The sequence below is a fragment of the Pectinophora gossypiella genome, chromosome Z, assembly GCF_024362695.1.
Source record: "Pectinophora gossypiella chromosome Z, ilPecGoss1.1, whole genome shotgun sequence".
Lineage (NCBI taxonomy): Eukaryota > Metazoa > Arthropoda > Insecta > Lepidoptera > Gelechiidae > Pectinophora > Pectinophora gossypiella.
In genome coordinates, this window is record NC_065433.1 from 5,159,352 (window position 1) to 5,173,686 (window position 14,335).

Sequence of the window (14,335 nt, forward strand, 5' to 3'; positions counted from 1 at the left end):
TTTCGAAATTGTAAATTGATTGAAAGCAATTATTTCCAATTCAACTCATTTAATCGATGAATTATGGATTTCAAGTGGCAACATACATAAGATGTCTATCCTGATTTTTATACAATTGCATATTTATCTAAACTATACAATACAACAATGACAAATAGTAAAAAAAAAACTTAAACCGAAACATTTTCAATTACAAGGCCAAACTGAATGTGTCACTTATTAAAATTGCAAGAAAGCAACAACATTTTAAACATAGGCCATGAGGTATGGATAGCTACAATTCTATGAACTGTAGTTCTACATCATTTTGAAAATGCTTGAAAGAAAATCCGGAAGAAAATTTTAAATTTACAAATCAGTAATAATTATTTATACAGGAACAAAATGTCAATGTATCGTTAATGATTTCATTATACAAGATAGCTACAATTTCAATGATACTTTGAATACAATAAACTACACAATAGTACGATGCAGAAAATTAATTCAGTTGTCTATAATGATTGAGACTCAATCTACATATCTTAACATTACCATAGTGTGAATAGAAAGTTCACAAAAGTATTCTTCCCAATAACAAATATGATTATTTTTCGATTTGCATTATGTGCTCTACCTTTAATGGCATAAATATGTTTTATACTTTGTATGGAAATTTGTAAGGTACCTCACACAATTGTAAACTTACATTTGTATAATAAAACTCACGAATGAGATCTTTACAACGCACGTAAATATAAAATATTTCAATAATATACATCAAACATTGTTTCGACGACATTTTTATTATAAAATTCATGCCACAGATATATTATTATAACATTGAAGAGTATGTCAAACATATACATATTGTGCTCAGGGTTTACTGGGGTACTTTAGTTAATCGTGCAATAATACCAATACACATCGATAGACAATGGAAAAGTGGTATAATAATTGATTAATTACCATAAACAGTGTAACACATTGAAATACAATGGCCCCGATTCCGGCAGACACCTAATCTTATTGTTATACCTGTCATCTTCTTATCCGTCGAAAACGAAAGGGACGGATGATTGACAACTGTTAATTTTAAAATGAATAAAATAGGCTTCTCGCTCATATGCAATCCGATTGACGTGTGCTGTCAAGTCAATTCCGTCGGATTAATGGCCAATATAAAATTTGGAAGGGCTTTTTTAAACTTCTGCTTAAAATAGACATGTGTTCCATAAATTTTATGCCTGCTTACCGGTCCCTTTCTTTTTCGGCGGATAAGAATAAAAAAATGACAGTTATAACTTAAAATAAAATTAGAAGGTGTGTACTGGAATCAGTACCAATATAATACTTACTAACATTGATCTATACTAGGTAGAGATAAAAGTATCCCTTCATCGGCGTCGACTCAATATTTTTCTCTCGTGTGGACTGTGAGATCAATGACCGACCTCGGCAACTGTACCACAACCACCACCACCACTGAATAAATATTGTACACGCATCACTACCAGAATCCAAATAACAATGTTGCCAGTAAGCTATGATCGCAGACCCCTGCACTTCACATATATACAATCATTTGATACATACAAAATTGTTATCGACCTATCATTAACACTATGAATTAAAAACAATAATCATAATTCTTTTCTACATCAAATTTAAGTTTTAAACACTACTCTACTGGTTTAGTCAATTCATAATTCCATCATGTTTATAGTTACCTTATCGAATAAGACATTAAAGTTTTGAATATTGAAATATTCGATAATGCGTAACGTTTACTGCCTCAGGGAAAAAGCATACATCAACTACATATATATATGTATACATATATACTTTGTGTAATATTCTCGCTCGCAGCTACTTCATTTGCAATAAACACAGTAACATTAACAGCATTATAAAAAATCTGCAACTACACATAAAATATATCTAAATTGAGTTTGGTGTTCTTACAAAGCGTATTGTAGTATTAGCAGTGGCCACATATCCAGCAATGAACGATAAGGCGACCGTGTGAAATGCCATTAAGTGAATGAACTACATTTTAATACAGAAAACTTGTTATTCTACCGCTATTTGGAAAGTAATTTGGACCATTTACAATCAAACAATGTCGACGACGTAGATGCTGCTACCAGACACATTGTTCTAAATTATACACAGCCTTTATTGGAAGTAGCAATCTATATCCATTTTCCTGTGGCGGTATTTGTCGATTTCAATAGGGAACTATCCTAAATGAATTTTAAGTATCATATTATTAAGTAAAAATATACAATGAAGATCATCTTGGTCACTATATTCAAGTCGAAATTTCAGTATTTTACATGTCCATTCGAAGTTTATATGTATATGCATAGTTACATGAAAACATACTTATATACACTTAATTTTGCGCTTATAATTCATGAATTAAAATAAGTCTTAATTATGATGCGAGACCGGTCTCAAGCAAACATAATATATATATTTCACTAAAATATACATCGAGTAGATTAACCATTGGTGAATATTTGAAATTGTCGATAATGTAGTAGTAATAAAATACCAATCTTCGTATAGAACTTCAAACACATAACACTAAGTATATTAAATAAACACCTAGACTACTATTTACAATAAATCACTTCCTGCCATGATTGTTCATTTTGTCCGTTGCTTAGATACCTTTTCGTGCTCTCGCTACATTATATTCTGTCCCATTCACTTTACATTACACATTCTATATATAAAGTATGTCTGTAGAATAATGCACTGTCATAAGAAACTAGAAACTCAGCACTAAGACTCAGTCAACATTTCTTTCCACATTACATGTTTATTTTCATTAGTCTTACGTATATTTCAAGTGTATGACTTTCCAGCTGGTTAAAGAGTCTTATTGCAACATCGACTAACTGCTATATCTGCATTACTTTTTGAGTAGTTGTCTCCTTACATTGTACATTTTGCTTATGCACAACTGAAGCATATCCACAAGTATTTTACGCGAGGACATGCCGCGTCGTCTCGTAAGTTTCTCCTGAAGCCAAGCTGGAGGAAATCACCAACAAGGTTTCACAGGTTGACTCGCTCTTGCTGTAAACTCAACCCACGTCACAATCTTCCACATGTGACATGTCTTACCACAAATCTGGGTGTCAACTAGTTGGAACATACAAGTGTTCAGATTTTCAGGCAGCTTCAACAACTCTCTGTAATTCTGCAGATCATCCACAGCTAAGTCCATGTTACTGTTGCGGGATCCCTATTACTCCACGGTAGGTGTTGGCGATATTGTACGTAGTGCAGTTGAACGGAACAGACACGGTGGTTGCTTTAAAAGAGTAAGGAGCGCACGGCCGTCTCGCACTCGGTTAAGCAACCAATCCTGGGCTAGACTATCTCAAATACATACTTTTCAGTACCAGCCTCAGCATCCTCAGCATCTTCTTCCTGGAAACAAAATAACAATTAATGTATATGGGTCGTACTTATTTTTTATCAACAATAAAAAGACATTTTCTCGATTTATCGGTATTAACATCTTTAAAATTATAACGGCAATAACATCATACAAAGATGTGTCTGTAGAAGACTAGTCGCCATCGCCGGACACGGCTTGGATGATGATGTATGTATTTAGTGGTTATTTTTATCTTGGTAACATACTTTTCTATGCAGCCGCATTCAAAAAAATATTGTGACAGAGTGGTCCTTTTCATTGGTGATAGCATTTCAATTTACCACTTTGTCACAGAAATTTGTGAAAAACAATCAACCTACGTTAATCACTAATTGAGGAACCGATTAGTATTTTGAGTATAATAAGATAACTATATTTTTGAACAATGGAAACATGAAATAAAATTCTAAAACATATCAGAAGCAGAACGAAGGACAGATCATTGTCGATAAAAAAGAAGAACGACTCATATTACATTTTTAAAAAGCAGGGAAGTCTTGTCTGGTATACTATAGTCGTTTGTTTAGCGTGCACTTGAGCGGAATCACGGCGAACAGAGCGACAGGACTTATTCTTTGTAGTGATTCTCCCATGCTGAGATTCGAACCTGCGACCTCACATTGACAGTCAAGTGTTCTTATTAGCGAAACTCTGAGTTACGTAATAACGAGTACGACAATTGACCACATTCATTAATGACGTCACCATTTTGTAATCTCATGCAAACGCCATATAAAAGAAACGTTTAGTCGTAAAGAAAATTTTATTTGACTATAGATTGTCATGTAGCCTATTCGTAAGCGGCGTTCCTGGGATCGGCTTCAGTTTCACGCCCGGACTTCACCAAAACGGACCAGAGTCGTGTCTTTGATGGACTGTTCAAAATGTACTCACATCAAAACCGAAGCAGCTGTCGACTTCCTTCTCAAGTTTGACGGTTCCCTGCTTCTGTTTCTTGTCAGTCACCTCCTGTACTTCCTCTTCTTCCTCCTCCTCCTCTTCTTCTTCGTCTTCTTCTTCTATGGAGTAAATTAAAAAATAAATAAACGCATCAGTAGAAAGTCTGGACAGGTTAGCTATTATTTAAAGCCAAGGAATTACTTGCCAGTAACAGTTTACATTTTTATAAGAACTAAAGATAACCTCATCAACCCTGGTGTCAGGGTAATTATTGAGCCGCCAAAGGCCCATGTGACATGGCTCATGTAACGACTACTTATTAGTAAGTAGTAACCAGGGCTAACGGCTCAACACCATGCTACCATGGACCACGGTAGGCACCATTCAGTGCTGGTTTTCAGCCATTTCCTCTACCTAGGATTTGCTAACTTAGGGAGAGGCTAACTGACGGCCGGTGTGGTTCTTAGAATGTAGAGAACGAACTAAAAATAGATCCATTAGATAATTATCAAAGTAACACAACTAACAACAGTATTTTTTTTATTTATGAGTTTTTGTTACTAACGCCCTGTATATTCTGTAGTTGTTACCTTGTTCCTCGACGTAGTCCGGGGCGACGACGGCGACGTGCTGCTCCGTCCCGTCCTCCAGCTGGATCACCTCCAGCACCACGTACTGCTGGCCGTTGCCATCTGCCACAGTCACCAGCTCGCCGCGTCGCAGCTCGTTCGTCGTCATGCCCAGCTTCACGATGTCTGACTCTTCTTCGTCGCCTTCCAACACTTGCAACTGAAATTGAGGTTTTTTTGTAATATTACAGTATGCTGAGAACCGCCAAGAATTAACATCAATATAAATTGAATTCATTAAATTAACGCTTTATAAAGGAATAAATGGCAATAAAGTTTTTGAGTACGCTACAGTCAAGATGCTATATTTTATGCGCGGAGCGAAAGACAAATCGGGTTCGCTAAAGTTCAGCACAAACCTTACATTACGTTTATTTACTAACATTAGACTTAAGTACTATGTTTACAATAGTTATGGACATTAATGTGCAATCAATATTTTGACTAACGCGTTGACACAGGCGTGCGCGGACGGCGGCGCAATGAGAAACGACGTATGCGCCGACCTTTTTGGCGACTTAGTATTTTGTCGAGGCCATATTAATACGCCAACTCCTCTAGCTTATTGCTCCAAGATTTACGTTAACATAACTCAAGTTATGGTAGTGAATGATATTTCGCTCTGGCGCGGGGTAAAGCAGTATTTTGTACTATATTTTATATTTTCTTCTCGAAAGTTATATTATGTGGCAGTTCCTCTATCAACTTTATACTATATAATATAAACTAAAGCATAAGCCATGTTTAAACAGTATGTCTTACAATACAAAGAAAACTGATGATAATGTTAATTATCTTTTTCGACGATAGATATATCGTAATAACTTATAAGACAAAGATGCTGCAAACTGTATTGTTACCTTATCAAGTCAATCAGGCGACACTGTTGGGTAAAAACCGCCTTATTCTCAATCTACTTATATATGGTACGCGCTTTATGAAATGAGTGGTTGAGTCAGAAATCATCTTTATCAGTCGGAAGGAAAGTCGTTTCGTGGCCTCTTTAACACCCCAGGTATGAGGAAGCAGTTAGAAAAGGCCTACGTCTCTCAAAACACGCTGGCCACTGAACTTATTGTATCAGCAAAAAGGCATAGGCTAGCGACACTCGGTTGACGGACAATCAAAAACTCTCGGCATGTCATGGGAGCAAGCTACAGAGGCCGCAAAAGATCGCGAAGAGCAAATCCTGCTATCCGAGCCCTACATCCCAACAGGGAATATTATATTAGAAGAAGAAAAAGGCATAGACATAGTAAATAAATAGTGAGATATGTAAATGTACTTCGCAGGGCAAAACAGTTGCAACTATAGATGCATATTTATATTCTCTACGACAAGTCTAATGACATTTTCGGCTGAAAATATATATGAATCAACTAGGTTTACAACAAATATTATGGAATTCCACGGTCAGTAGTAATATTATTTGCTAACATAGCCCAAAGAGGTACTTTGTATTAACATTTAATGTGTAATGTCTATATTTGGTTAAGTGTACGCTTACAGCTTTGAACAACCAGATACTGAGAAAATCATACTTACATGGCTACTTATCACTAACAATTGATATATACAGCTTTATATTATGATAAACGTAAAATTCGCCTTGCAGAAAACAATTCATCGAAAATCTTTTGTAGCATACACAACATAAAACATTAATAGCCTATGTCCCACTGCCGGGCACAGGCCTCGTCTCAACTAAACAAAGGAGGTATGGAACATACTTTGCCACGCTGCTCCAGTGTGGTGGGTGTGCTTGGGCACAAGCCTAATGCACCAGGACCAAAGGCAACATCGGAAAATCAGGGAATTCAGCTTGTTATGTCCTAACCAAAGGGCGAAGTAACTTCGATAATGTCTCCCTCGGGCATGGAACCCGGAGCTCCAGACGTGAATCGAACGCTCAAACCGCTAGACCTTAGAGTCTGTTGTGAGTATGCATAAAAGCATAATTTACAAAAAACATACTAAGTTGCAAGTTATTATAACTTCTCGATACAAACGCTCAGGTAAACACACAAATACATATTTCGCATCTGCATTTTAACAGAAACAATAACGTGTAAAGTAAGCTATAAATTGACGGGATCAACAATGAAACGCTTTCTTTGACGAACTTGTCTTTCCTTTGGCTCTATAGTTTTTTGCGCAGTAGCGTATTATTACCTTCATAGTCCCGTCGACGTATTTGACCTTCTTCTGGCGGCCCATCCTGAGGGCCAGCGCGCGCTCCCGGTGGCCCGACTCCGGGTCGTGTATGGCCAAGTGCCTGATCAGGTTGCCTTTACGGGCGAATGAGCGCTGGCATTCGTGACACGTATGGGTCTTCTCCTTTGGTGGCTTGGCCACATAATCCGGATTGTGGTAGAGATTTTGATGCCGCCTGAGCAGTTGCTTTTGCCTGAAACGATATTTGTACTTAATTTACGTGAACTGTAACTTATAAATATGTTTAAATCTTCATAATATTATCTTTTTCAGTCTCAAATTACGTAATTTGTTTGAGATTCTTTATATTTCCTGCTAGATAACACACTATCAATCTATTTAGATACAACATTGTGGACTTTACATTCGAAACATGCATTTGTTCTGTCTACATAGACGGCATTACAGCCCGGACACTCCATACATCTCATTCTGGTGCGACATTTTTGTCACGTTATTCTATGACAGGTTGCTTTTCCATACAAATTCCATGGTAACTTCGTTTTTGACGTTTAGTAAAAAGTAACTGATTTGACTAGTTGGAAACTAGCCTATTGGTGCGGGGCGGAAGATTACTTTCTATACCTGACGGCTGGAATGGATATAATGTTATCCATGCTACTCCTGTGTTACGCAGTTAAGACATACCTCGTCATATCCCATCTACATAAGACTATTTCAGTTGTAATCGCATACCTGAAGGACTGATCGCACTGGTCGCAGGCGAAGGGCTTCTCGTCCGTATGTTTGAGCATGTGAGACTTCAGGTGCCGCAACGTGGTCGAAGCATACGGGCACAGCTCGCACTTGAAACACTTCTCGCCTTCGTGCGTCTGCAAACATTACGCTAATATATTACAAAGTAAATAAGTGCAGTTTTCACTAACACAGTCGGTTCGACCATTATAGACGGCGATACGGCGTACCATCTATCACGGTGGTCTAACAGAAAGCTCGGTGAAGTGTGGGTACTTAGTACATCTTCCGATGAATGTCTTTTCACTGCCCCAATTGGTATATAATCGTCAGCTTATGTTATGTTAAATAAATAATCTAACAGACTTCTCTAAACGATTGGGAGCGAATAAAAAACGAATGTCGTAAAATCCAACAGAGGGATTGTATCCTTCCTAACATGATGGACAATTGTTATGGGCGATAGGCTGACTTCGTGTCAATAATAGATGTAAGTTGTCTTTGATTACTTCTGGAGATTACGGGCGTGAGTGTATGTATGTCAAATAAGTAATAATTTCACTACCACAGTTGTCTATTGACCATTAGATGCTTTACTGGTGTAAACTCGAGTTAAGGTTGAGGCACCGTCTAGGCATGCTAATTTTGAGCTGAGTTCGGGGAAGACCTTGAGGTTGCCTGAACTGAAGACGAAGTCGATGAAGGTTGAAGTTAACGTCTTAAAATACAGGTGTAAGTATGTGTAAGTTAAAGTGGCAAAGTACCTTGTTGTGAATCTTGCAGGAGTACCGGTCGGGGAACGACTTCCCGCAGCGCTTGCACTTGAGTGGCTTGTCTGAAGTGTGCAGCTTCTGAATGTGGATGCGCAGGTCTGTCTTGCGTCCGCATTTGGCCGGGCAAAGCTCGCACGCGTACACCGGCTTCTCCGACACTAAGCCGACAAAATTAACAAAGTATAACTAATAGTAACACAATACGGTAGACTACAACTTAGTCAAATAGTAAAATTTGTATGGAATTGTTAAGAGAATATAAGAGGATGACGTCATCGAGAAACATGGTTAAAAGTCGAACTGTTTGTTATGTAATTCTTACATAGCCTATATATGCCCCACTGCTGGGCAAAGGCCTCCACTCAATCAACCACAGGGAGTGAGATCGGCGCGTGATACAAATTGGCGCGTGGCGGAGAGTTACTATTCTATACGTAGTATTACTTCATTTACTCTAACCTAGTTAGATAATAATGTATATCTAGTTATAGAAGAGCGGAGGTTCCTATCATAAGCAAATCTTTGCTTAAAGGGAGCCTCCGTGCCCATGATAATGTAACCAAAACTAAGATAAAGAAATAAACTTTGTTTTATCCTATGCTCCATGTTGAATAAAAGTTATTATTATTCAAACCATGGTTGACATGATTATACTATACACAGAGTATACTTACCGTTGTGTATGAGTTTATGCGATTTGAGTGAGTTGGACTGTGTGAAGCACATGTTGCAGTGTTCACATTTGTATGGCTTCTCTCCGGTGTGCGTGCGTAGATGTCGCTTCAGTTTGAACGTGTCCGGGGATGCGTACGTGCAGTGCGGGCACTGTAAAGACATTGTTTTACTATGAACATAAACAACCTATACAAGAAGCAAATAACTGGAGGAGGTATAAGGCAAACACGTAGGCGTTTGCAGTAGTAAAAGATGCGAAAGAAATGACGTTAGCCTCGTTTCCTTTCGTGATTGTAACTGATGTCGGGACTCCAGATCCTGAGGTGCCGGAACCGTATTGTACACTGAATTCCCATTAGTCCTACGCTAGAACTACTAGGAATAAAGGAGCTCTTCAAGTTTGTCTACCTACCATGACGACTGCCGGCGTCTATCTGTCGAATAGCTATTTTGAATTTGGAATAAAGTGTTGCCATTTTAAGACCCTGCTCGCTCTCTATGTCGGATTGTACGGGACTACATTCAAACGCTATTTTTCGCATAGTTCCGTAATGAAAATAGTTTAAAACACAGTCGTACCTGGTACGGGCGCTCTCCAGTGTGGCAGCGGACGTGTCTACGAAGCTTCGACAACTCGACGGAGGCGTAGTCGCATTCCGTGCAGCGATGCGGCTTCTCATGCGTATGCTTGTACCGTACATGTCTTACCAACTCGCCTGCATAAAAATATTATCTTGTACTAATATTACAATTAAGAAATGTAACGCATTAGTGAATGCAGCCTGGTAATGACGGCCTGTCTTACACCCTACAAAACCAAGTCATAATAACGTGTTGCAGTCCAATGACTACTTTTTAATAGTCGCACAGCTAAGTCTAATCACCAACTAACTGCTAGGTTAAAAATGAAAAATATAAGGGTTCTGCTTTTTCTTTGAGAGGGTTCGGAACCCCAAAAAGTGTATCCGATTAATCCGAATTAATCTCGAGAATTACTGGATTAATTCGTTTGCGCCTTTCAATTTCCAATCTATTTCTTTAGGAAAATAAAGTGAGTTATGTAAACCGAAATATAGGTATTATACCTGTCTCATCTTGTAAATGACAAGTTCGGATGTGCTACGTGAAATGGGTATATATTTTCGAACGTGAGTTGAACGCGAGCGATTCAAAAATAAGGCCCCTGATTGAGTCGCCGGTGTATAAATGAAACCAACCTGAAGTGGTGAAGGGGCTGTTGCAGTACTTGCAGATGTGCGGTTTGACGCCGTTGTGCATGTTGACGTGGTTCTGTAGCGAGGCGACGGTCTTGAACCCACGCTCGCACACTTGGCACTTGTGAGGCCGGTCCTCCGAGTGCGACTTCATATGCCGCAGCAACAAGTACCTGCAACAAAAAACATTATAAATGGTGGTAGAACATTGTTAAATACTGATCCCAATAAAACATTTTCATGTAAAATGATGCCAAGACGATATCATATCGATCGCATTTTCAAAAACTTATCAGATCTCACGTAGAGCCAAGCTTCTAACTCCACACGCCCTAACTATACAGACACTAAGTTCACTAACTCTACACTTTAGGCAAAATATGAGGCAATAAAGTATTTGTTATGTAGTAAATGATGAAATGTCAATGTACTGACCGGCGATGGCTGGTGTAGGAGCAGAAATTGCAGGGGAAGTGCGGGCGCATATACTTGCCGCGCTTCACCTGCACTGGCGGCTTGATCTTCTGCGTGGCCTCGTCCTCCTCGTCCGTCACCTCGTCACCAGCCTCTTCCTCTTCGTCCTCAAAGTTATACACGTCATCTGTGGTCTTCTCATCCTGTTTACAGAAAATGTTCATTAAGGACCTTGGTTGTCTAGTACGGTGGTCTTTATCGGCATTTGGATACATGAATTATGGACTTAGCTCCTTCCAGAAGCTCAGAAGCCTCCTGGGGCTTTCCTTGTTTGAGGATTTGTAATTTAAAGTCGGTGGTTCTTTGGATCATCACCAGGCGGAAATCGTCTACACACACAAGTGACCGACTCTGCTATTCGCATCCAACGATATCCCGCAACCTTTAAGTCATCGGTCCACCATGCGAGGGACCTACCTTCACTGCGGTTTCCGGACTGTGGTCGCCACTCAAGAATGTTACACCCCCATCGGCCGTCCGTCCTACGAGTGATGTGCCCCACCCATCACGCTACGCTAGTTTGGATACAACGTTCGAAACAGCCTTCAAAGTTTGGTACTCTTGCTATTTGTTCCCGCGAGGCAAATTCGTCGAAAATAAGTTATTTTTTAAAGCAGCAATGACAAGTTACTAGTACATTTCCTATATAATAAATCTGTCTCCTCAAACAGGACTTGATCTTTCGAATGTTAACAAATGTGTCAGTTTCCCAATCTGCTGCAACAGACTGTTTGTATATGTGTAATAATCTATGTGTCTGTATGTTCCTTCCTGTGTACAATAAACTGTCTAATAATATCGGCGCCACAACGCCTTCTAAAAGTCCGGGACTCCATAGGCCCGAGATATGGAAACAACATAGAAATAACATGTAAATAACAGAAAATAATGGGAACATTACTTGTGTTGTATTCATGTCTATGAAAATATGATTATGATGTATGTATTCATTATAGAATCTTTTGTAACAGACCTTGATGTTGATGTTGACAACAGGCTTGTTTTCTTCTTGCACAACCAGGACGTAGCTGACCTCACCCTGGCCGTTGTCTGATGGAACCAGTGTCACAGTCTGGTAGGTGTCCGCCTCCACCATCATCGGGTCATCAGTCGTCATAGCCTAACACAATGTAACAGCTTATAGACTAGGCAGATATGGACAAACTGCTGAGTGACAACATGAGGATACTGTTTACTATTCAAGTACGGAATCTGTTCCAGATATGTCCCAACAAATAATAATAACAATAGGTAAATAAATAAATAAAAGGTTTAAAAAAATAATAATAATAATATAATAGGTTTTATAGTATGGTGGGTATTAAACCCTCACCTCTTTGCTATGTTTGTCATAAGACATATAATCTTTGAAATATCTTGTGCCTGGAATTCATATGTGAGTTTTTTTTGCTGACTTTGCAATAGACAATTGCTGATTGATAGAGCCACTATCATGTAAGGCAATAAACTACCTAATGTCAAGGAAAAAAGCAACTTGTTAAGTACCTCATTTTCATCAGCAACGTCCGTAGGAAGGGACACTAGATTCTGGTTGTCCCCAGCCGGCTGGTAGTAGTAGCGGCCCTCTTCGTCCACGAAGTATGTGACCCCAGTATCTGGTTCCTCTTCCGCTGCATTGTTGACAGTAGCTGAGCAAAACCAGAATATTGTTTTGTCAAGGTACTTGTGTATTTGTGCATAGCTGCATCAATAATGATTATGACCAAATATTTGTATCACACATTGAGCTGGGTTTTTTTAATGTGACATGGACGGCAAACAGGCAGGCTGGTTACGGTTATGTTTCAATAAAATTTATCATAATGTAACAAAACATAAAGACACCACAAGGGCTTCCCTATGTACATCTTGATATAAAATGAGGAAGATAAAGCTGCCTTTGGACTTCTATTGTTATTGTGTCCTTTATGTTGTATTTATGTGCAATAAAGTGTTTTGTAAATATTGTATTGTAAAATATTATGGTATCTTCCCTACATAATGATAAGCAAAACAACAATGTTCTTACCTAAGACTGTTGCAGTCTGCTGTTCTTCCTGCTGGGTCAGAGTATTGAGGTATGATTGAATGAAGTTTTTGTTCTTCGCCTTCTTATCGGGTGGTGGCATGGCTACAAAGAATTATAAAAAATCGGTTTAAAGTCAGTTTATGACCTATTTGTAGGTCAAGTTACTACGGCTGACTCATGTCGTGAATATACTCAGAATATTTAAATGATTCTAAATATTACTTTTCAAAACCACAGACACTGATGAAAATACTGAAAACACGAATCAACCTGGTAGCACATCCATTTTTGACGATTAGAACTATATTATGACTATAAGGGATTACTGACTCGAATTAGGTCGATGAAGTGCCGGCAAAATTAAGATTTTCGGTATGTTTCGATGTCCATTAGTGTTCACATTTCTGAGAGACAAACCGTGGTATATATTGTTCAACTTTATCCCATGCCTGAAAACGCATATTCAACGCATAGTCCGCCATTTTATGAAGGTGTAAATGAGCTTGTTCAAGCGTGTCTTACAAAGGATTACGATAAATAATAAATAATTTATTTACATTTACACGACAATCAACATACTTATCAACAAATTACCGCCACAAAATGTGAACAGCAATAGAAATCACAGACGGCGCTGCTGTCACCGCCTAAGAAGAGTATCGCAAGATCATCAGATTCAGAGCTTCACGGGTTTTCAGAGACATTTCACATTATACACAATAACAAATGCACTAGCACTAGCAAAATAGGTTTTCAGATTTTTAGCACAAATGACGGCGAATTACAGAAAATATGAAATAAAATATACCTATACTAGATAAGAGCTTCTAAATTTTCTCAACGAGGGCGTTTCGATCAATTGGTGATGCGACAGTGACGCCAAAATGGCGGCCGCAAAAGAGAACTATTTCCATAGACATTTTTTTTTTGTTTTGGTTTTCCCCGAAGGGTAAGGCGAAGGGAACTATGCCCATACAGCCATGTCTGACGTATTTTTTTCTTGATGATTAATGAAATGATGAAAGGTGATGATGATGAAACCTAAGCCCCCACCCTCGGAGTAGACTCCTACTCCGAGCCCCAAACGAATTAACTCAAAAGTCCGCATAAACTTTTGAGTTATGAAGCGGCTTCCCGGCACGAAGCGAAAATAGGCAGATACACTTTGTTTATTGAATACTCCAATATAATAACACTCGCGAATGTCTTCCGACTAACTTAATGCGATCATTAACCACAAAACACCACTTCGTATTAATTATTTAGATTACTCAATGAAGAAAGCAACTGTCCCG

At 38.6% G+C, this 14,335-nt stretch overlaps 1 protein-coding gene across 2 annotated transcripts; it reads right to left on the bottom strand.

Annotated features, from left to right (window-relative positions):
• Positions 1-29: 29 nt before the first annotated feature.
• Positions 30-13,931, bottom strand: LOC126380085 (transcriptional repressor CTCF-like). 2 transcript variants are annotated; one of them, XM_050029306.1, is made up of 14 exons: positions 13,849-13,931; positions 13,041-13,142; positions 12,518-12,660; positions 11,985-12,131; positions 10,973-11,154; positions 10,541-10,710; positions 9,903-10,039; positions 9,323-9,473; positions 8,640-8,806; positions 7,876-8,012; positions 7,138-7,372; positions 4,927-5,125; positions 4,331-4,455; positions 30-3,426 (listed from the first exon to the last, which is right to left on the bottom strand). In XM_050029306.1, the coding sequence occupies exons 2-14, from the start codon at positions 13,138-13,140 to the stop codon at positions 3,367-3,369; spliced, it is 1,953 nt and encodes a 650-aa protein (XP_049885263.1). In that variant the 5' UTR covers positions 13,141-13,142; positions 13,849-13,931; the 3' UTR covers positions 30-3,366. The 2 variants fall into 2 exon arrangements, with proteins under 2 accessions (XP_049885263.1, XP_049885262.1); XM_050029305.1 differs by lacking the exon at positions 13,849-13,931 and adding an exon at positions 13,620-13,840.
• Positions 13,932-14,335: the final 404 nt, after the last annotated feature.